The sequence below is a fragment of the Panthera onca genome, chromosome F1, assembly GCF_046562875.1.
Source record: "Panthera onca isolate mPanOnc1 chromosome F1, mPanOnc1 haplotype 2, whole genome shotgun sequence".
Taxonomy (NCBI): Eukaryota; Metazoa; Chordata; class Mammalia; order Carnivora; family Felidae; genus Panthera; species Panthera onca.
The window spans coordinates 47,141,494-47,162,142 of record NC_138355.1 but is presented as its reverse complement, the minus strand read 5'-3'; the positions used below and the strand labels follow the sequence as shown (position 1 = coordinate 47,162,142).

Sequence of the window (20,649 nt, the reverse complement as noted above, 5' to 3'; positions counted from 1 at the left end):
TTTCTCTCTCTTAAAGGGACAGAGGCAGCTGGGCTGCAGCCACCCCCGGCAGGAAGGGGAAAGGATGCTCTGAGCTCCCAAGTGGAGGTGGCGGGACCGGAGTCTGAGGCACAGAGAGGCCTGAAACTGAGGCTGGGCAGTTTTGGTGGCCGCAGGGTGCCCTCTGGGCATGCGCCATTTGCGGGAGCAGGGAGCTCCAGGACCCGGCCCAGAGTCCACGGAGCCGGTTGGGCAAGTTAGCCTGGGAAGACAGAGTCCCCACACCCCCGAGCCCCAGGGAAGTCTAGGACCTGTGCCTAGCCACTCCAGAAGTCGGGTCTGACTCATCTTCCCAGTGAGCCTGCAGAGGCCCAAGAGCAAACACTGGAACCCATGTTATGCCCTCCAGGGTGACCTCGAGCACAGCCCACATCCCTTCCCAGTTTCTTCAGTCAAGGTTAGTAACATTTACTCCATTGGTTGTGTGGACGACTGCTCGCTCGGAACAATAGGTATACAAATGCCAGGGAAAACTGGAAAGCACTTTACCAACTTCGAAGGCATTGAAGCCCACACACCTTTGGAAATTTGCCCACGATCTTCAGACACTGCTGGGGCTGGAACATAGGTGTGTCAATGTCCCAGTCAAGATTCAATGCCCTCCATCAAATTTCCTAGGAGACTGGAGAGGTCTGCAACGTTCTGGTCGACTCCAAGATGGCAGTTGGATAAGAAATGGTTAAAACCAGGAAATTCCATGTTTCTATAGAATGTTGCAGGGACTTTCCCATGGCCACACCTGGTGGTTTCCTCTGGCAGTCCCACCCCTAGCACAGTGACACCAGAACAGGAGCCCAGCTGAGAACCGCCTGGGTGCTCAGATAGATACACCTGCTGATAACCCCGCAGCCAGAGGCACTGCTGCCGGGCCTGCCCGGAGGCCCTGCCCTGCTGGTTCACTGCAGAACCAGGAGAAATGTTCCAAGACCCTCTCTGGCTCTCCGTTCTGGATTCACAGCCCTCCACCTGCCTGGCATGTGGGAGAATTGCTCTTGGCATCCTCTGACGAGGTGGGGCCAACCGAAGCCTTTCATTGCTGATGCAAGAACCCCACCCCCACCGCCTGCCCCCTGACCCTGATTCTGTTAGACTTGGCGTCTGCTCCCTCTGGGTCCCCTGAGTGACTGTCATGAGCAGAGCCCCCTGCTGGCCTATATGGGACATGTACCTCTGATGAGAAACCAACCTTTGTTGTTTTAAGCCAGAGGTTTGCAACATTAAGCCAGCCTATCCTTAAAAGTCTACCCATTTTTTCCTGATGAACTTGATCAGTCCTTGCCAGCACCCTACTCTTCTCTCTCCGGCAAGCCCAGTCTGTCTTGCCCAGTGTCTTAAGCAACGGTCGGTCGGTCGTGTGGGACCTTCCCTAGTGGGAAGCTGTGGCACTGTGTGATGAGGGCACGCAGGTGAGACCCAGGCTTCTCCCCAAGTGCCAGGGTTCGGCACGCATGGTGAATGCTCTGAGATACACATGTCAGCTGGTGATCTGGTGAACCTGGCACGAAAGGGGGGGCAGCAGAGAGGGCGTGGTCAGGAAGGCCTTGCGAGGAGAAAGCATGCTTGCTTGACCAGACTTTGGAGGGAGGGGAATGAGGCAGAGAACTGGGGGTTGGAGGTAAGGCATTCCAGGCAGTGGAAACAGGTGCAGGGGCACAGAGAGGTGAGGAGAGGGTGACTTTCTGGGGACACCACATATGGTAAGGCTAGAGAAGGGGGGAAAGTGGGGGATGGGAGGTGAACTGAAGCCCTGTGTGGTGACAGGTTTCCTTGTCACAGCATCCTCCATGAGGTCACATCTTCTGTGTGGACAAACTCTGGTCCCAGTGGGGCAGCATGGCCCGTGTTTCATCGGTGGAGAGGGGCAGGAGGTGGGAGGAAGGCTGTAAGAGGCCACAGCACATTTTCTTGAGTGGCTCTGAGGAGTCATAGAAACACAAGTGGCAGTTGGAAGGTAGGACAAGGACCAGAGGTGGGAAGAGGGGGGTCTTTGACAGCAGCTCAGCAGCTGTCAGGGAAAAAACTCACCTCTACCCTCTACAAAGGGAGTCCGAGTGTGTAGTGGGAGGGGCAGGGGCTTCACGGTCCCAGAGGTCGGAGCCCTCCCTCCACCGCGTGCCCCGCGCCACCTGCCACGGCCAACCTTCCGTCTGTGCCGTCATTCCCCCTCTCCCGCACGTTCCTTCTTCCCATCCTACTGGGTCTTGACGTCACCCAACCTTCCTCATCGAATTGATGTAAATATCTGTTGCTTTCTCTGCCCCTGCATGGCTTGAGCCTGTCACAGCCGCCTCCCCTGCCCGGCTCCCTAAAGGAAAGAAGGATGAGGGCGAGAGGGCACGTGGGAGAGGACGGCAGTGCGTACTCACCGTGTGCCAACACTGATGAAGGGCTGAGCGACGAGGTCTCAGAGCCCTGCTTCTTGCCACCCTCGTCGGTCAGCTCCTGCCATGAGCTTTGGGTGAGGAAAGAGGGCCTCCGCGGCCGGATCGGACTCTCCTCCCCCAAGTAGTGGGGAGAGAAGCCGTGGGAGCAGCACCAAGCCACCGAGAAAAAGTGAACCCTGTGCCACCGGGTGCTGTCTTTCTGGGTATGGAAGAATACTTCACTCGTTCTCTGGACTCTCCAAGCCTCCTGCTCACCACTCCCTCCTACCCTCAGCTGAAGCCTTTGCCTTAAGCTTCACTGAAACACAAGAAGCAATCGAAAGGGAGCCCCTTCATCTTCTCGCCCCCACATCCACTGCCTGCCTTGCGTCACGCTGCCTTCCCTCCAGTGAGATGGAAGCGCCTTTTCTCGCGGCCACGGCCAGCCCCGACATTTGTCCTCTGTGACTCACCCTCTCCGGCACATTCCTTCTTCTCATCCTACTGGATCCTGTTCTTGAGCAAACATGCCTCAGAGATGCCCGTGCAAAAACAAACAAATAAACAAACAAAACCAGAAACCTGGTCCCTGCCTCCCTCTTGATGCTCCCATTTACGACAGCACCTTGACATGAGTTGCCAAGACTTCCTGACTCCGCCTTCCCTTCCCAGTGGCTGCCCAACCCACTCTACTCTGACCCATGTCCCATCTACGGGATGAGCTCCGGGTCACCGCAGAACGACTGCCGCTCCAGCTGGCCTTGGGCAGCCAAGCCTCCCTTCCCGTTGACACACGTCCTTCACTTGGCATCTGTGACACTGTGCTTTCCCAGTCACCGAACTGTCACTTGCTCCCTCTATCTGTCTTCTTTGCCAGCTCCTTCTTCTCTACTGGGTTTCTAATTATTGGGACCTACTTTTTTTCCATTTACACGCTCTCCTGGGAACTTCGTAGTTTGAGTATATCCATAATAAAATACGTCCCAAGTTTCTTTGCAGGCATCATCTGTCCCTAAAACCCCACATTCATGTATTCAGGAGTCTGTGTGATATTTCTACTTGGCTGTCGAGCGGTCAACTCTCCCAGGCCCTGCAGAAACCTTGATTGGCTGTACTACTCCTTAGCCAGGCACTAACTACCTATCACATTGTTTCATTTTCGGAGTAACTCTTGGCCTCTTTATCTGTTCTCCCTCAAACTGGACAGAAAACTCCATTATCTGTTTCTCCGGTTCAATACTTTATACAACAGTGCTTGACACACCGCGAGGCTCAGCGTTTGTTGACTGACTGATGAATGAGTCTTTGGCACACGTAATATGCCAGAGTTGCTAACCCCAGAGTAAAAAGAAGCTTCATATACCTATTGAGACCAACATTTAGAGTAGATAATCATTAAGGCCATTTCCTAAATTCATACCCACCTGGTCTCCTTTTTTGGTCTCTCTCTGGGTGGAATGGGTCTGTTTTCAACTGTGTTCATGGTCACTAGCTGCCACCAAGCTCCCATCAGAATATATAAAATGAATTAGGGCACCGCCCCAAATGGCCCACCTTTGACTTTTGGGCTCTCCGAAGAGGCTCCTTGGTCCTCCGCTCACAGCTTATAAACCAGCTCCATCTCACAGGTCACCACCCACACTCAGGAGAACTCACCCAGAGCACAGGGTGGCAGGACAGCCTCACCTTGACTTACCTAAGACCAAGGGACCAGCAAGATAAGCTCAAATGTAGCTCTATTATTAAAAAGAGGGAGGTGGGGAGGAGAGACAACAGGCTGGAAGGGCATGAGACAGACGGAGGTGACGGGCCCGAGAGATGGAAAATGTCCAGGGCTCAGGGCAGGAGTCCTGAACACTGGGGATCCCCTTGGATGAGAGATTTGCTCCCTCCCCAGGGGCTTCTGGTATTGGAATAAGTCCAATAAAAATAAGTGTGGGCCCTAGGATGCATTTTAAATTGTTACCTTTGAATAACTTCACCCTTGAGCTGATGATCTGCTAGAATCAAAATCTACAGGGGAGAAAGCTTTTCCAGTATGCCCCACCCCTGTGCTCAACACCAGCAGCACAAGCATATGGGTCGGGTCTTCTCCCAGAGGCAGGGGGCATCCAGGGTCAGAATGATTCAGGGCTTTGCTCGGGGAAGAAATACAACAACCTTCAGTCACTCTTGGTTGTGGCTGGCAAAAGCCGCAAGCCACCTGACAGGCCCCGCTCCTCCAAGTGGGGAAACCTGACCAGCGATAGAACGGAGAACCGTCCTCACTGAAACCAGGGTAGGTGGATTCTGGGGAGGAAATGGTTCTCATGGCAACAGACTGCGCCGCCGTGATGAGCTGGGAGGCTTTCTACAAAACTTCTTAGGGCTCAATGGAAAGGCTGGGTGGGGTGGGGACGGCAGGACGAGAATCCACATTCTAGATGCACCTGGCTGTGCTTGCTGGGAGGGAGAAGATGGTTGGCTCCCGAGCTCACGCATCTCTCCTGTTGCCAGGCAGGGCTCCGTCAGCACAGACGAATCAAATTCCCTCCTGGGCAGCTGGACTCCTGGATTGGAGATTTCAGGGAGGGGAGAAGGGATACGAACGGCAGCCTCGAAACCTAAAAACGTGTTTTATTTCGAAGTTGTGCTTTGGATTTTCCCCAATCCAACATCTGTTGAGTGACAGTCTCAGGTTCACACAAAGCATCTCCAAGCATACATACAATATTCCAGTTATCAACACTATTGTAAAGAATATGCCATCTTACACAAACGTGACATACAAGTCAGACGCCACAACATTGCAATTCCCTGGAAGATCTAAGCTTCCCTTATGCACGTGAAGTACACACACGCTGGCCCTTCCAGTGGTCTGTTCGTCCTGTTGCTGGCTTCGTCTCTCCTCGTCTCCTTGGGGAGAAACCAGGGCGCCCTGAGGAGGTTGGCTGAGACCAGTGTTTCCAGTTTCCAGGCTGCTGGCGGCAAACTCCTCTCTTTTCCAAATTGGGATGCCGGTGGCCCCACCCCACCTCTGTTCCCCAAAGACTGACCCATCAGAGTCCACACCAAGAGAAGGATCCATGCCTCAAGGGGCAGAGTGGGGCTCTCTGAAGCATCATGCTGGTTTAGGCAAGCAGATCGGAGGAAGACTGGTCTCCCTAGGCCCTGGATGGCCAGCTCCTTTTGGCTTCTCGGTGTAAACATCACAGTGTACAACCTCAATTCCAGTTGATCGCAAGGAGCTCTGCCGAGGACGCTCCTTCCGTGGGTTCCTAGTCCCCTGGACAGGTCCATCTCACAGGTGTCAGGAGCACCAGAGAGGGGAGGACAACTTGGCTCCCAGAGCTGGGGGTCGTAGGTGGCCACTCACACACCGTCCAGTTCATGATGCAGATCAGCAGATGGACACTGACCAAGGGGATGGTGGACACAAGTCATGTCCGAGGGCTGCAAGAGAAATCAGGCAGGAACAACAGAATAGGCCCAAAGCTTTGTCATTAAGAAAGCTTCGCTTTTCCTTTCTCAGACAGGAGTGTGCTGGAGGGAGGGGGTAAAGGGCAGGTATGGGTACCGATTCTGATCAGTTGGATCAAAAAGGAATGTAAAGTGAAGGGTGGGGGTTCCATGCTCATCAAGGAAACAGATCCTTGGTTTTTATGAAAGCCCCTGTTGGCTTAAGACCTGCGTGAGTCCAGGTGACAGGCGAGGACAGGCCACAAAACCCAGCAACGAAACCCAAGAATGCAGAGGACCGTGGGTTACCTCTCACAGACTGACTCGCTTTACTCAAGGAGCTCTTCATTTCTCCTTTCTAGCTCTTGGGATAGTTTTCCTGGGGTTGCAGGTTATCTCTCCAATAATTAGCGATTTCCCACAAAGCTCTCCTTTCACAGAGAATGAGGAAAATCCTACCACTTCCTGCACCACCAACTGCCAACTTCAAAATGTTGGTCCAAAAAGAATCTTCTAGGCTAAACATAAGGAAACTCGGATTTTCCTGAGTGGCAACCCACCACCTCTCCTGACCTATAGAAAATAAGGCTAAAAGTGTGGCTTTAAAAGCAGAAAACAGAGAAGAGGAATGAGCTTTAGCTTTAGCTCAAGTATCTGTCTGAGACTCATGAACCTGGGTGTGACTGTCCTCAGCCCTGGTACCGCTAGGAGAGGGTGAAGCTAGGGGGGCCGGAACCGGGGGCACCAGGTTTGGAGACCAGATTAAAGTATGCAAGGATAGATATCATTTCTACTTTTTGGAGAAGAACCAGAAGAAAGGCCAAAGGAAGGCGAACATACTCAGCATCCAATTATCTATTTTGTTAGATTCCAGCCTCGGGAAGACCTTAGAGCCCACGGGGCCAAAGCTCTCTTAGTTGTCTTTATTTGGATAAAAGAAAACAGGTTTTAAGGAGTAATGTCTCTCTTTAATCTAACCAGGGCTCTCCAAGCCCTTGTTGGTCCCTGAAGAGAGATCTTGTAGAATAACCAAACTGGGGGGGCGGGGTGAGGGGGAGGTGAACGTAGGATATGTTTTCGTTCGGGAACAATTTGGGGGCTAGCAAAGCTGATTTTAATTTTTGAATAGGATCATGAATTTTGTCTTAAGTGTCCAAAATAAGTGTGAGGAAGAAGGGCCCATTTCTCACCTTTTCCAAACCTGCCTTAAACACAATAAACTCTCTCAAAAGACTCGTTACCCTAAAAGATATCAGCTATAAAACTGTATTATACAGGAAAATGTCTTAAATGGAAAATGGCCCATCAGAGACAAAGACAGGAACTCGAGAAATGTCTATACATTCAGAAAAACTTTAGAAGTTCTATAAAAAGATTGGGCTGTATTTCTAGAGGATGGAGGAGAGCAAAAGCAAACACCAATGACCAATTCACACCAATAGAGAGAAGACAGAGAGAAAGCCCCAACCCCAAACAGATTACAGGATCGGGTCTCATCCTGCTCAGTTTTTTATGATGGAGAGATTTCAAAGGCTAGGTTCTCTGGCCCAGACAGAACAAGATTTGTAACGGAAACAGAGACCCCTGGTGGCTGTTGTGTGAACTGCCACAATAACTTACAAAGAGACTGGTCTAGACCAGGAGAGGCTACACATGCCAGAGACTAGAAAAACGTGTGTTGTGGTGTGTGTGTGTGTGTGTGTGCGTGCGTGTGTGTGTGTGTGTAAAACGAAGAATGGACTATATATGGTTCTCTATAATCAGTACCCAAAACAAGATGCCACTGAGTGCTGGCTGTCAGTAGCCAACCATCTGGTCAGGCATCCCCTGTGTCTAAGGGGACAGAGACTTGAGCCCGTGTCCTCATGACTCGCCTTGCCAGATTTCACAGTGACCCGATAATGGAAAACTCTAACTCTGGCTAACCTAAGAACAGTATGTACTGCAGCTGGCTGGATTACGACAACGGGGGGAAGCAGAGGGCGGTGGGAAGGGCAGGGCGGGGTGGTAACGAGGGCTTCATTCTCAAGGTTTTGGGTGACGGGAAGGCTAATTCCTGCAAGAACAACTTAGAATCTAATTTTCAACTGAAGTCCCCAAGCTAGTTAAATAGGAAGATTTTTAATAATAGTCCCTCCAGTCCCTTTGTCTAGAACAATTAAATTACATCCCTCAGACAGTACAAGACTTGTCAGTGGACTGTGAAGAAGATGATGAGTTGACACCAGGGCTAGTGGCATTTGTTTTGGGGAAGACAGTGGGCTTGGGTCGCGTGGCTGGCGGCTTGACTGGGGCGGCCATCTTGATGGACTTGACGGGCCGGAAGGCGCAGGCGATGTCCCCAGCAGTACTGGCACTGCGCTGGAAGGCGGGCTCGGGGTCCTTGAGGAGCTGGGTGTGCAGGGGACTGGAGGGCTCCGATGTGGGGGCCACCACTGGGGAGGTTTTGAGGGGCTCCAAGGTGTCCAGAACCACATCGGGGGTGTGCTTGACACTGCTCTGCCGCTCTAGCTCCCGCAGCTCATTCAGGGCAGAGTTCATAGTTGCCTCAATATCCTGCAAAATAGGAAAAAGGAGGAGGTGAGGCACATGTCGGGAGAAGTCCCCAGGAATCCTATTTCAACGGCACAGGCCAAATCACGAAGAAAGCAACTGGAGGGAGATGTCCAGGTTATTTCACTTGGCCAAAATCCTCGAACACACCGATGCTCAGAATGTTGGGGTAGGAGAAAAAAGGGATTTTCATTATCATGACATTTTTTTCCCCCCTTTAGAAAAGAATGGCGGAGATGTTATTTTAAATAGAGTCCTCAAGTTTTAGAGATAAGGCACTGAAATACTTCTGGGCGAAGTGACAGGTGATCCAGCAGGAAGGGGAAAGACAGATGAACTAAGAGTGGCCAGGAGTTTGGTCATGGTTACAAGGGATTTGCTACCCAGTTCTCTCCACTTTTGTATATATTTGAAACTGTGCATAATGAACGATTTCTTACAAAGTGGTAGGGATGAAGTATGATATTTGTTTTCTTGGACTTCAAAGCCAAAAGTGAAGAAGGGCCAAGGGCTTTAGAAAGGTTCCAGTACCCTGGCCTTGAAGATTCATCAGGACACCTCCCCGTGCCCTACCCCACCCCACTGGAGTGCCCAACTTGAGGAAGCCATTTCCTTCGACCCGTCACCATGAGAGGGGACCAAAGAGTGACCAGGAGGGGAAGCCAGAGCCCACGCAGGCGGATTACCTCCAGCAAGTCACAGTGGAACGCCCCAGATCTCAGGAAATAATAGAACCAAAGATCCTTTGTCCACAGCCAGCTGCCCCTCGGGGAGACCTCCCAGCTCCCTCTCCACTCCTAACCTCTCCACACACTGTGTCTGGAATCCCAAACCGCCACAGGGTTCCTCCCTGGAATCAGGCTCACATCGAAAGGTGACATGTTCCAAGCAAAGGCTCTCGTTAAGGCTTCTTGACCCTAGGGGTGATCTGTGCTTTCTGTTGACAGTAATTCAATTTCACTCATCCCTCTGATGTTCTCAAACCTTCAAAATGCTCAGGAAGAACTCCACCGTCTCCTTCCTCAGTCCTGCTTTATAGCTAGAGTCCGCACCAGCTGTGCACCTATTCTAACATTCCTATTAACACGTGGCTCAGGAGGCAGCTGGGAGGATACCCACGGTGCAAGACAGATCGCGGCCAAGAGCTGAAGTAGAGGCACAGAAATAGAGGGCTAGCAAAGCAAGAAATCTGAGGCCCGTAGCTTACTACGGTGCTGGCCAGGCACACCTTCCCTAAGCAGAGCATCACAGGTAAGCCAAGAGAGACCATACACAGCCTCTACTACCCCCTGGAAGATAGGGTGAGGAGAATCTCAACTCAGAGGAAACGTAAAAGGGCAACAGGGAGCCCTCAGCTCCTACCTGGTCTAACGAAAATTATAGAGTTGGGAGAGGCGTCTGAATGAATTGCTTGGAGCGGCCCCGGTAGTCGGATTTTTAGAGGTGGGGCTGGATCGCTAATATTTCACGGAAAACAGAGACTCGTCAGTGTGGTACACACGTGGAAGGAGGGCCCCGTAACCAGGGAGCTCATCTCCACTGCATCGGGAGACGTGGGCTGGAAACCCTTCTGATACCCGAGCCCCCCGCGGCGGAGTGTTTGAAGCCGACAAGACCAGGAGCAGATTGTTGACCGATCGTCTGCCTCCCACTAAGGACCAGAGGTCGGCCTCAGGAAATGGGAGATGGGGGTGGGAAGGGTGATAAAAAAATTACGGCCAGAACTACGTCTGAGCCTCAACACTTGGGCAGCTTCACAAAGCCTACCAGGCTCTCAAGACCCGACACTTGGGCAGGGAGGCCTCTATCAAAATATTCTCTAACTATTCACTTTGAAAAGTACAACACTCTTGCAAATAGCCTGTGCATGACAAGAAGTCTGAATTCTTTTATTCTGTCTTGAAATCTTCTTCTTGGGGAGAGAGAGAGACAGACAAACTGCTTCGAAAGCTGCCTTTTCGGGCCCAGGTGTCCAGCAGCCTCTGACCTCTGTGTGTGACGGATGAACTCCACTGTTTCAAGGCCCGTCGTAACAGATGCGGGCTCGTGAAGCAGTAGTGACAAGCGTGGGCAGACCAACAGCGTGTCCAGGTGCCCCCAGTTACCTGTGCAATGACCTCAGGGTCCACAGGCCGATGGTTATTGAAGCTCTTTGACCTTCCTGCCGTCACCGTTTTCCGGATCTGTGGACTGTCCAGCCGATTCTTCAGGGACGAGTGGCGGCTGATGGAGTTGAGGCTCCCATGCCCACTGATGGAACACTTATCTGGCCCTTCCTTGGGGAGACTCTGGCTCATGATGGGCTGGGAAGATGGGCGGCAGCCAGCCCCCACCCCCGGGGAGGCAGAGTCAGTCAGGGAACTGCTCAGCCCGTGGCTGTCGCTCCGAAATGTTTTCCGGATGCTCCCAGATTCCGGCCGCTTCCTTTGCCTTCAATCACAAACAGAAAGGGCGGTGTGATCGGGGAGCCCTGGCCCTGAGAAAGCTGGGACGGGTGAGAGAGGGCAGATGTTGGCACCCGGGGACTTCTGGAAGGAGAGGGACACACAGCATGTTGTCTCCTTGGCTTCACCTTCCCTTGCTCGTTCTGTGTCTCTGTTCCCCTGCCACCCCCAACCTGGGCAAAGGAGAAACGGATACTTACTTGGAGGTCGTGGGCTTTGAGTTCTCGAGATGTAAGGTGCTGCCAGGAAAAATGTCTGATTAAGTGAAAGTTTCTAATGGGAGACAGATTCACAGAAAGGCCCCCTCCATTACCTGCTTTGAACAGAGACCTAAGGCCCCAGGTAGGAGAGAAAGTCTCGCCATCACCAAGAAGGCAAGAGGAGAGTTGATTTTTCCAAATTCTAGCATGTTTCTTAGTCCAATGACAAGACTGTAATCATTTTGGCCTCTGGCAAGTGGTTGTCGTTGCTTCTTGTGCAGACAGGGAACAGAATATTTTTCAAGAGGCTTCAGTGCTGAGGAGTTAGGGCCAAGTTTGTGCTTTTCCTCAGGGTGGAAATACATCTCCGTGACCCTGAGTCACCCAGCCCTGGGCTGAACCCTGGCTCTCGGCCGATTCCCTTCAGACCACGGAGACTCTCAAAGAAGACGGCCTGGCAGAGTCCTAATAGCACGGGTGTTGCCTACTGCTGAATAATTTCATTTGTTCTTGGAATCAGATTCTTGAGGACCTAACTTAGGAAGCAATACAACTTCGGGTTTGGGATGGCAGCTGGGCAGCTCTGATCTCGAGTCCACTAAGGGCAACGGAGGCTGAGGCAGGAGAGGAGATGGAAGAAGGGAAGGGAAGGTCCTGAGGCTAAAGGGCTCGTCTGTGTGGCCGAGCCGGTGTTCTAAGCCGGTCCTGGTCCTGCCCACTGGTCAGGTCTTTTCTATCAGGGTTTGGTGTGGAAGCTGGCATACGGGAGCCACGCCATGAAGCTGCCGGCTCAAGCAGTTTAGCCTTGGGTATCGGCCACTCTGGAGCAGAAAAAGGATGTTCTGGGAGTCTTATGAGGCTCAGCTGAAACGACTCTTCCTCTGCAAAGTCTCCTCCCACGACCCCACCTCCAACAGCAGGCAGAAGCAATCACTCCCTCCTTTGTTCCCTCAGAGCTTTGATGGCACTGCTTTTTTAGCTACTTGTCTGTATGGTATTTACCTTGCCAGACTGAGCGCCGAGGCCAGGCACTGTCTTATTCATCTCTGAACAACCAGCACGGATGCTTGGCACAACAGTAGCTGCTCACTAAATGTGTGGAATTAAATTGAATGCCTCACCCGAATAACTCTCTGCTGATTTCCTTTTTCCACTTGAGGGTGGCTGACTCACAAAGCTCAGACTGCTGAGGAGGCAGATTGTGGACTGGCTGGTGTGTGCCAGGTCCCTCACCGGGCCCCGGGGACACGAGGAGAGGAAGGCAGATTTCCTGGTTTCAAGATGCTCAGGCTGGTGGGGGATCTGAGTGCATTTCGGGTCATGAGAGATACTCGGACTGCTGTGGGGATACAGACTGAGGGCATCTGACTCAGCCCTGAGGACCTCGGGGTTGTCAGAGGGCTTCCCCAGAGAAGTAAAATCTTCGGACTACGTCCTGAAGGGAGAGGAGGAGATGATCGGGTGAGGAGGCAGCAGATGTGAAGGTCCGGGGGTGCGAGAGAACTCGGGGCCCTTGGAAGGAGTGACGTATGGGGCAGGAAGTGAGGCTGGAAGGGCAGAGTCACTGCTACGGGCAAGACACGCCCGGGGGCCGCCCCTCAGCCACCGACCAGCGACCAGCGGGCGTCCCGGTCGGCCATGTCCTCTGAGCACCCCATCCTGACACGGCCAAGTAAGGAGTTCAAAGGGAACCGCCTGACTTTCCACCAGGCGTTCATCTTCTGACTCTTTCGGCTCATATCTTCTACAATTTCTTTGTACAAATGGCATCAAATACGTGATGGCTTAGAAACATGTACCTAACTAATTATTTAACTCTCCCTCCACCAACCCTGTCTTGGTTTGTGGGCTAATTACAGGCTTACAACCTTATGATTACAGGCTTATAATTAACATAGACTTGTAAATAAAGAAAAAAAAAATGTGATGAGCCCACAGTTACTTTTTACTAGCTTGCCCTCCCAGCAGGGCACCACTTGCTGGAGGGAAATAGATAAAATCCTCAATCCTTTTTACTGGTCTGACTTAAATCATACCTACTCTCCGTGAGCTGAATCAGCGACTTCACTAACTGGAGGGCGAAAGAGATGGAAAAGAGACACGTGCCCCAACCACGCCCCCTGCTACCGTCTGGTTGGAAAAAAGCCAAGAGATCGGGGCGACCTGGTGCGGTTTAAAAACAACAAGCATCTTTTATTCTCCTTCCAGTTTCAGTGTCCAGAGGCTACGGTGAACAGGTTTTCAATGTGCAGATCGTTTCATTCCTCCAAAGCCAGAGGGGAATAAAAATTGTACATCATCTGCAATCCACATTCATCAGGAACACCCTGGGGCGCGTCATCCCGCTGGCACGGGGCCAAGTTTCAGGGTCTGGCGGAAAGAGGTCTGTAGGCTTTGGGACTTGGTGTCTGGCCCCTTGAGATGAGATTAGTTCTCCAATAACCTGAATGTCTCTAGGGGAGGCAGCAGCACACAGGCGTGGAATCCCTCCAGCCGGCCAGATCGGGTGTGGGCGGAGTGAAAACCCTTGGGATGCTGCTCACGGCCACAATGAAAGCTGGGGGGGCAGAGTTAAGAGCCTGCCGGACAGGAATGGGAATCTGCAAAGGGACTGATAGGGGAGGATGACACAGGGCTAAAGCAACAGGGAAAACATGGACAATTCCTTCCACTGGTATGAAGGGGCAAAAGGGAGCTGGGGGGTTAGGCAATGAATAAAGAGCTCAGGACGAAGCTTTCCTTGCGGGGCAGAGTGGCCTCCTTTCCTCCACAGGGTGAATGCAGGACACGGTGAGAGAGAGACACATGGTATCTACATGAACCCCTCTGGGGTCACGTGAGCCTAGTGGAAGACACACAGGATGTTGGCTCTTCGGACAGACAAGGGCCAGGAAGACGTCAAAGACTATTATTTGAGCAAGAATCGGAAAAGAGAAGGCACCTCCGAGAACCAGTCCAAAACCAAGCTGCAGAAGGTGACCAAAGCTTTGGCCAGGTTTTAGTGGTCAGACAGCCGGGGAGGCCCGACCCGACAGATGCTGCGGAAACCCAGCGTGGGGCACCCTTCCACAGCACGACAGCAGCCCGCTGGAGCCCGGGACCTGCCCGCAAGGCCCTTGGAAACTTCCTCAGCCCTGTCCGCCTTGCGGCAGCAGTGAGCGCATGCAGAGTGTTAGGCCCAGGGGCTGGGAGCCCTACGCGCAGCACAGGAATGGAGAGGGGGCGAGGCCGGAGGGGGAGGCTGGGCGTTGCAGGGCATTCAGGGAGCAGAAAATGAAAAGCAGAGCTTACTTGTTGATGTTTGCAAGATAAATATCGGCTACATGACCCCCACTGGGACAGCTGGCCCCCGCTCTGGCTGTCACCTTTTCTTCAGGTGGCTCAGAAATGACCTCAATCTCAGACTTGGGGCTGGACCTCTCCACGACACCGTCCTCGCTGGGGAAGGGGCAGGCAGGCAGGGAGGAGGGGAAAACAACAACAACACAAAAAGCAGTGTTAAATCGGCAAGATGGCCCCCCCGACACACACGCGACCCCGCCACAGCTTGGAGGCGGCAGTGACACCAGGCCGGGCTAGCTCTGTGAGAGGAGGCAGGGAAACCTAAGGGCCTTAGGAGGGTCACTTAAATAATAATAAATAATCCCGCCGCGTGGTGCGGGATCCTCAGCTCCGCAGGAAGGCCGGGCTAGGGGACACCTGGATTCGAGGCATCTGCCTTCTACCCCGCTGCTTTTCCGGGCACAGCGGTGCCGGGGCCACCTCCCGGAGGAGGCGGCCGGTCCAGGGTGCGGTTTATCTGCTGAGGTCCCGGGCACTGCCCGGCAAGGACAGGCAGGTCTGCGGTGGCTCTGGAGATGCCGGCGTTGAGGCAGGACACCGCCACACTCTGTCGTAGTGCATCTAGCCCAGCTTAGAGCGTCCAAGCCGGTCCCAGGTCACTCCACAGCTCTCCCGGCCCCTCTGGCTACTGATGACAAAGGAAGCCCCTTCTCCCCCACAATTCATCTTCTCTCGGTCCTGTAGTGAAGCCATAATGCTAAATTTGGGAGGGTCCTGTCCACGCACAGATGGCCACCGGGTTTGCGATGTTATCAACAGAGGGAGGATCTCCCTGCAGAACGAGCCGGGGAGAGGCTGGGAGGGTGCAGACTCATTCAGGATATCAACCTTTAAAAAATAATATTAAGGGAAGGACTAAAAACACTGACAGCATCGCATCCACGGATAGGGAGGCAGGGGCAGAGGCAGGGCAAAGGGGCAGGGAGGCAGGCTTGGGAGGGCCATGGGGTAAAAGCCCTCCTGCCCGGGAGACATTGCTTCAAAGAGTAGGAGCCAACCAACAGCCCATCCGATGAAGTCTCTCTGGGACCAGTTCACGTTCCCTTTGCTCCCTGACACCCTCTCTCCTCCTCTCCCTGTCTTTCCCCAAGTCAACCCCAGTTAAATGAACTCGCTCCTTTTCACAAGGCTGCTTAAGCTAGATTTCTTCTAGAAAAGGAAAGCATCACTTTCATTTGCAAGTGGAAAAGTGCCATCGTCATCGTCATAGGTGGCCCAACTGGTTGGGGTGAGCAGGGTTGTTTTAAAAAAAAAAAAAAGAAGTAAAAATGTTTTCCCACTCTGAGCTTTCCAGAATAAAAATGTAAGTGGTCAAACAATCACCCCTCATTATCACTCATCGGGTCTAAATGTGGATGAGCCTGAGGGCTGGCAGGTTTCCACAGTGAGTGGGGGTGGGTGAGGGAGTGATCTGCAGGGGGAAGAGATGGAAAAAACAATCCTCCACTTAGTCTGGGGGGGGGGGGCGTCTTTCAAGGCCGGTATTGGTGCCCCCTGGGGGTTGGTCTCCCTCACCCTCCTATGGAGCCAGAAATAAAGTCTCCCACAGAGCAGCCAGGATGCGTGAAGGTGCAGGGGGCCCAACGTACGTGTCTTGGACCACGATGTACTGATGGGGGATGAGTCCGTCGATGCCATTGTGCCGGCCTTCCCACCAGTCATCGGAGGCCCGCTGGTAAAGCAGCAGGGATGCCCCCTTCTTGAAGGACAGCTCTCGGGCTGTCCGGCCCACGTAGTCAAACTTGGCAATGGCCTCGATGGGCTCACACTCTGAGAGGGGCAGAAAAGAAGGAAACACATGTTGTTGAGACCCACAGACTCAGGAAACGGGGCGGAAAACCCCAATTAGCTGAACTCACACTGGCAGGAAGATAGCCCAGCGTGACAAATAAGCCACGGATGATCTATGTGTGAGGCAGGGGATTCCCGCATAGACGGTGCGGTGCCATCAGCCTGAAAGCACGTGTGCACCCTTAACTGCCTTTGGTCATGCTGTTCCCCCCACCTGGAATCCCTTTCTCTCTCACCTTCCTGATGAAACACACTGAGTCACAGTTTAAATGTCAGCATTAAAAAACAAAACAAAACAAAGAATACTTTATTGTCTCAGCAGTTTCTGTGCAACAAGGAACCACATGTGCAGGGTGGGAACCTTGTCTTCCTTGTGCAATCTGCCTCCTGGGAAGCTCGTCACGCTGCCCAAGAGGCTGAGCCCCACTCAGGGCAAAGGAGGCCTAGAGTAACTTCTCCGGTGCTTACACAGCTGTTTATGCCAGCCCCTATCACTGAACTTGCCATCCTGTATTTGTAAGCATCATTTCTTTTCTGATCATCAAATAACGCCACTAATTGTAGAACATTTATCATATTGTACTTTAAATACAACAAACTTTATTTATGTTGTCCATTTCCCCTAGTGGAACATGAGCTTTTAGTCTCCGTAGGAGAGAATAACCCACCCAATCAACTTTCCAAGGAGCTAAAAATATGGAAATATATTATTGTGGGTAATACATGGAAAATTTACTTAAAATTAATTTGAAAATTAAAAGGGGGTTACAAATGCAATATTTAGTTTTATTCTGTGTGAGCTTCCAGTCTCCTTGTCTGTTAGAAAGGGATAACAATAGTGCCTTTTTCATGAAGTTGTTACGAAGAGTCAATATATAACAATTTGTAAAAGCACTTAGAGCAGTGTCTGGCCTGTAGAAAGAATACGTCCACGCTGGCCATTGTTATTGTTGTCATCATTACCACTATCTGGGCCGAGCCGCAGGGAGAGGTCAGAGAGCAAAAAAGAAACCCCCCTGATGTTAGTCAGGTACTCTGAGTAGTGGACAGAAAGGCTGCTTACAGGCACGACCACGCCTAGGCAGCAGGATGGTGGGGCCTGCTACCGGAAGGGCCGGGCTGGATATTTCGCTACTGGAGGCAGACCAGAGAAGGCCTGTCTAAATATCCCAAATCTCAGTTCTGTGCAGCCTTGGGCATATCACTTGACCTCTCTGGCCTTTGCTTTCTCAACTGGAAAATAGCAGCTCTATTTCACTAGGATTAAGAGATAAGACACACAAAGCTTCTAGCGGGAACAAATTTCCCTAGTTCACCCAGTCTCCTCCTGTAATGGGGCAGATTATCGTATTGATCTATCTGACTTCAGCATCTAAATAAGCAGCCTTCATTTTTTTTTTCCTCTTTTAAAAAGCTCTGCAGGCTGTGCCATTTCGTTCTCATGCCCAGAAAATTCTGAGGCCCCTTGTCAGCTGTTGAGACTTCCAAGAGCCCGAGTGGTCCAGAAATGGAGGTGCGGAACTGTTGGAAGGAGGGGAGGCGTGCTGGCCGGACAGACCCTAATCAATCACGGGCGCTGCCGAGGGGCCCGCGGTGACAGCTGTGCATTCCACCTCTCGACGCACGCCCGCCAGGCTGCAAGGCGCTCGCACGTCTGTACTTTGGAAAGGGTCAATTTTTCCAGTCGGCAGGCGTGAAAGTGTGTGGTTTCTGCATCCTGCTTCCCACTCCCCCTTGGCTTGCTTCTGTCGGGCTCTTGGCACCCAGCTTCTCTCCTCCCCAGGCTCACTGTTTTTTCAAATGAACTCTCCTTGATTTTGGTCTCCAGCTACCTGGCAGGAGTCTGGGCTGTGACAGGGGACCAACATCAGGCAGGCGAGACAGGCAGGCGAGACAAGGAGCTAGGAGGTATGCGAGGGGCAGGGAGCTGGGGCGAGAAGCTTGAAAGGCTCTGAAAGGTTACACCTCTGGTTTAACACAGAGACCATTCTATTTGAGAAGGTAGGCTGTCTCTCCACGAAAGGGAAGGAATGAAAAGGACGGACAGGGGGGCCGCTGCCTGTCTTTGGGGGACTGCTGGGCAGGAAGGTGCATCAGGAGCACAGGCTACGTCAGCTGTTCCTTCTGCTTCCCGCCCGGTGACCCCACTGCCCAGGACGCGGGGCCTCGTACCGTCATCGCTCGTGTGGTGCTCTGCGGTCACATCCTGGGTTGAGTCCTCAGCCGAGGTAGTCTCTCCGTGAGGGCTGTCACTGCAACAGAAAAGCAACAGTAACGGGGACCTGAGCCCTGGCTGACCAAATTCTTGTCTTCTCCTTCCCGCAGCTTCCCTGGAGCAAGGGCGCAGAAGCTATTTCACGCTCTCTGCATCCTGACCGGACACTACAGACAAGTGTTGATAACGAAACACGAGGCTCCGGAGTTTCTCTAGCCCGGGCCCTGCAGCAAAAACCACTCGACACTGCCTGCGACTCACAATATCCGGAGACAGAGGGAAGCCCTTTTGAATTTATAAAATAAGTCTTTTTGAAAATACACAACAATTCAACTCCTCAAGGGCCATTTCTCTAGGTGAACTAGTCCCTGGAGGGAGCACGTGGAAGAACATATGAGGCTTTTGCATGGGACGCAACAGGAGCTGGAAACCAGCCCTGGCGCTTGGTAGCTGTATGACCCTGAGCAAGGGAGTGAATCTCTTTAAGCCTCAACCGCCTAATCAATGAATTGAGGATAGTGGTCTGTACACCTCAGTTGTGTGAGGATAAGTGGTCTTCCTTTCCTTCTTTCTCATTTTGCTTATGTCTCTGGGCTTTGTGGTTTGGTCTGTGTACCGGTGAGAGACGGGAGGGGAGTTGGCAGGAGAAGAGTCTGCTGTGGGCTGGACTCTGCGAGAGGGCGGGGCATGGAAGCTGGCCAAGTTCCCAAACAGTTCAGTGAGGCTAAAATCATACAGGGCTGAGAATCAAGAATGGCCAGGGAAGTTACTTGGAAAGTTGTTTCTTCTCCTGGTCTTCTGGCTCATGGACATCGGAGTGGACGGGGATGGGTACCAGGAAGTTCTAACTTCCTGAGAAATAAACAAGACCCCTGTTCATTTCTAAAGTTTCTTCCTCTGGCAGTTGGTAGTAACAAGGGAGCCTTTCCAGGCAGTTCTATGGAAGTATCACCACCTTCTCAACCCTACCACCTGGCCTCACGGTTGCTACTTTTGAGCCTATAGCCTCTCCCTCCACTTAGGATGGGTCTTTCACTCCAGAAAGTTCCTCAAAGACCAGGGAACCAGTCTGGAACTCACCCCACATGACACAAGTCAGTTCCAAGGAGGCTCTTCAGACTCCAGAGAACATTCTGGGAGAACATCAACAGGGATTCCTCCTTATCAAAAAAAGTGGGCATAAGTTTTCACAGGTTTACTGGGCCTACACACTGTGGGCACTATTTGCTGGGCCTACAAGCCCTCTGATGAGTTTCAGGTCTTTCTAGAAGCCCTCAGGCACCAGGGGTGCACAGGGCAAAGGCTCAGTTTCCTCCAGAGTTCCAAGTTCATTTATGTGGCCATCCACTAAGGCAGAAGTTCTCAAACGCCAGGGAGTCCTGGATGGGCTGTTAAAAGCAGACTGCTTCACGCCTAGAGTTTCTAATTCTCGAGGGCCAGGTGGAGCTCAGTTGTCTGTATTCCTAACCAGTCCTAAGTGATGTAGGTGCTGTGGGTTCAAGGACTCCTCTCGGAGAACCACTGCTCTAATGTAAAGGCGGGATGATGCTTTTTAAGGTCCCTCCTAGTGCTAAAATCCTACTCTCAGCTCTACACCCACACCTCAGCAACACCTCAAGCCCGCCAGCACCTGCGGTCTGAGGAAGCCCAGCAGGCCAAACAGCAGGTGGTCCTGGGAAACCGGGTTCTAGTTTACGGTTGGAGAGCGTGGTGAAGTGGGACTAGCCTCCCTGCTTCGTAGCTTCAGGGAGACCAAGTGCCCGGGGCCCCCTCTTCCTGGCTCTTCTGGTCTCCTGGGTTCTCAGGCTCTGGCACCCCCTTCTGCCACCCCTCCCTCACCTCCTTCATCCATCTGAGCTCACTTCACTGGCACTTCTTCCTGTTCCCAAAGAAGAGGAGAGGCTGGGAGCCTTCTGAGTGGGTGAGTCCAGTCGTCAGATGGTCCTTCTTACCCAAGGTCACCTGCCCTTGATCCTCACAGGCTTCTGGCCTCCCACCCAGTCTGTGGTAGTAACACACCCTGACTAATCTGGTGGTTTTTCCAGGGGCTGCTAATAAATGTCGGATGCATGACAAACAGCGGTTGGCCTGGGAGAATGCCTTGGAGAGAACTGGTGGAAGGTGTCCTCCCCTTCTGTGTCTCTGTGAGCCACCCTCGCCATGACTCTGTCTGCTCCGCTGGGCTGGGACTGGGGGAACAGGGCTGAGGGGGGCTCTGTGTCCTGGGATCGGGCCAGAGATATTTGAGAAGTGAGGGCACACTT

At 52.5% G+C, this 20,649-nt stretch overlaps 1 protein-coding gene across 5 annotated transcripts in view; it reads right to left on the bottom strand.

Moving 5' to 3' along the window:
• Nucleotides 1-5,000: 5,000 nt before the first annotated feature.
• Nucleotides 5,001-20,649, bottom strand: part of SRGAP2 (SLIT-ROBO Rho GTPase activating protein 2) — a 233,672-nt gene continuing 218,023 nt past the window's right edge. For 2 of the 5 annotated variants that reach the window (XM_060644305.3, XM_060644306.3), the window contains exons 19-24: nucleotides 18,343-18,422; nucleotides 15,969-16,149; nucleotides 14,329-14,475; nucleotides 11,038-11,076; nucleotides 10,499-10,823; nucleotides 5,001-8,396 (exon numbers count right to left, since the gene is read on the bottom strand). In XM_060644305.3, coding sequence (XP_060500288.1) covers nucleotides 8,013-8,396; nucleotides 10,499-10,823; nucleotides 11,038-11,076; nucleotides 14,329-14,475; nucleotides 15,969-16,149; nucleotides 18,343-18,422 — 1,156 coding nt within the window. In that variant the 3' untranslated portion in view covers nucleotides 5,001-8,012. Of the gene's footprint in view, nucleotides 8,397-10,498; nucleotides 10,824-11,037; nucleotides 11,077-14,328; nucleotides 15,208-15,968; nucleotides 16,150-18,342; nucleotides 18,423-20,649 lie in introns of those variants that run through there. The other 3 variants (XM_060644307.3, XM_060644308.3, XM_060644313.2) reach the window with 2 other exon arrangements.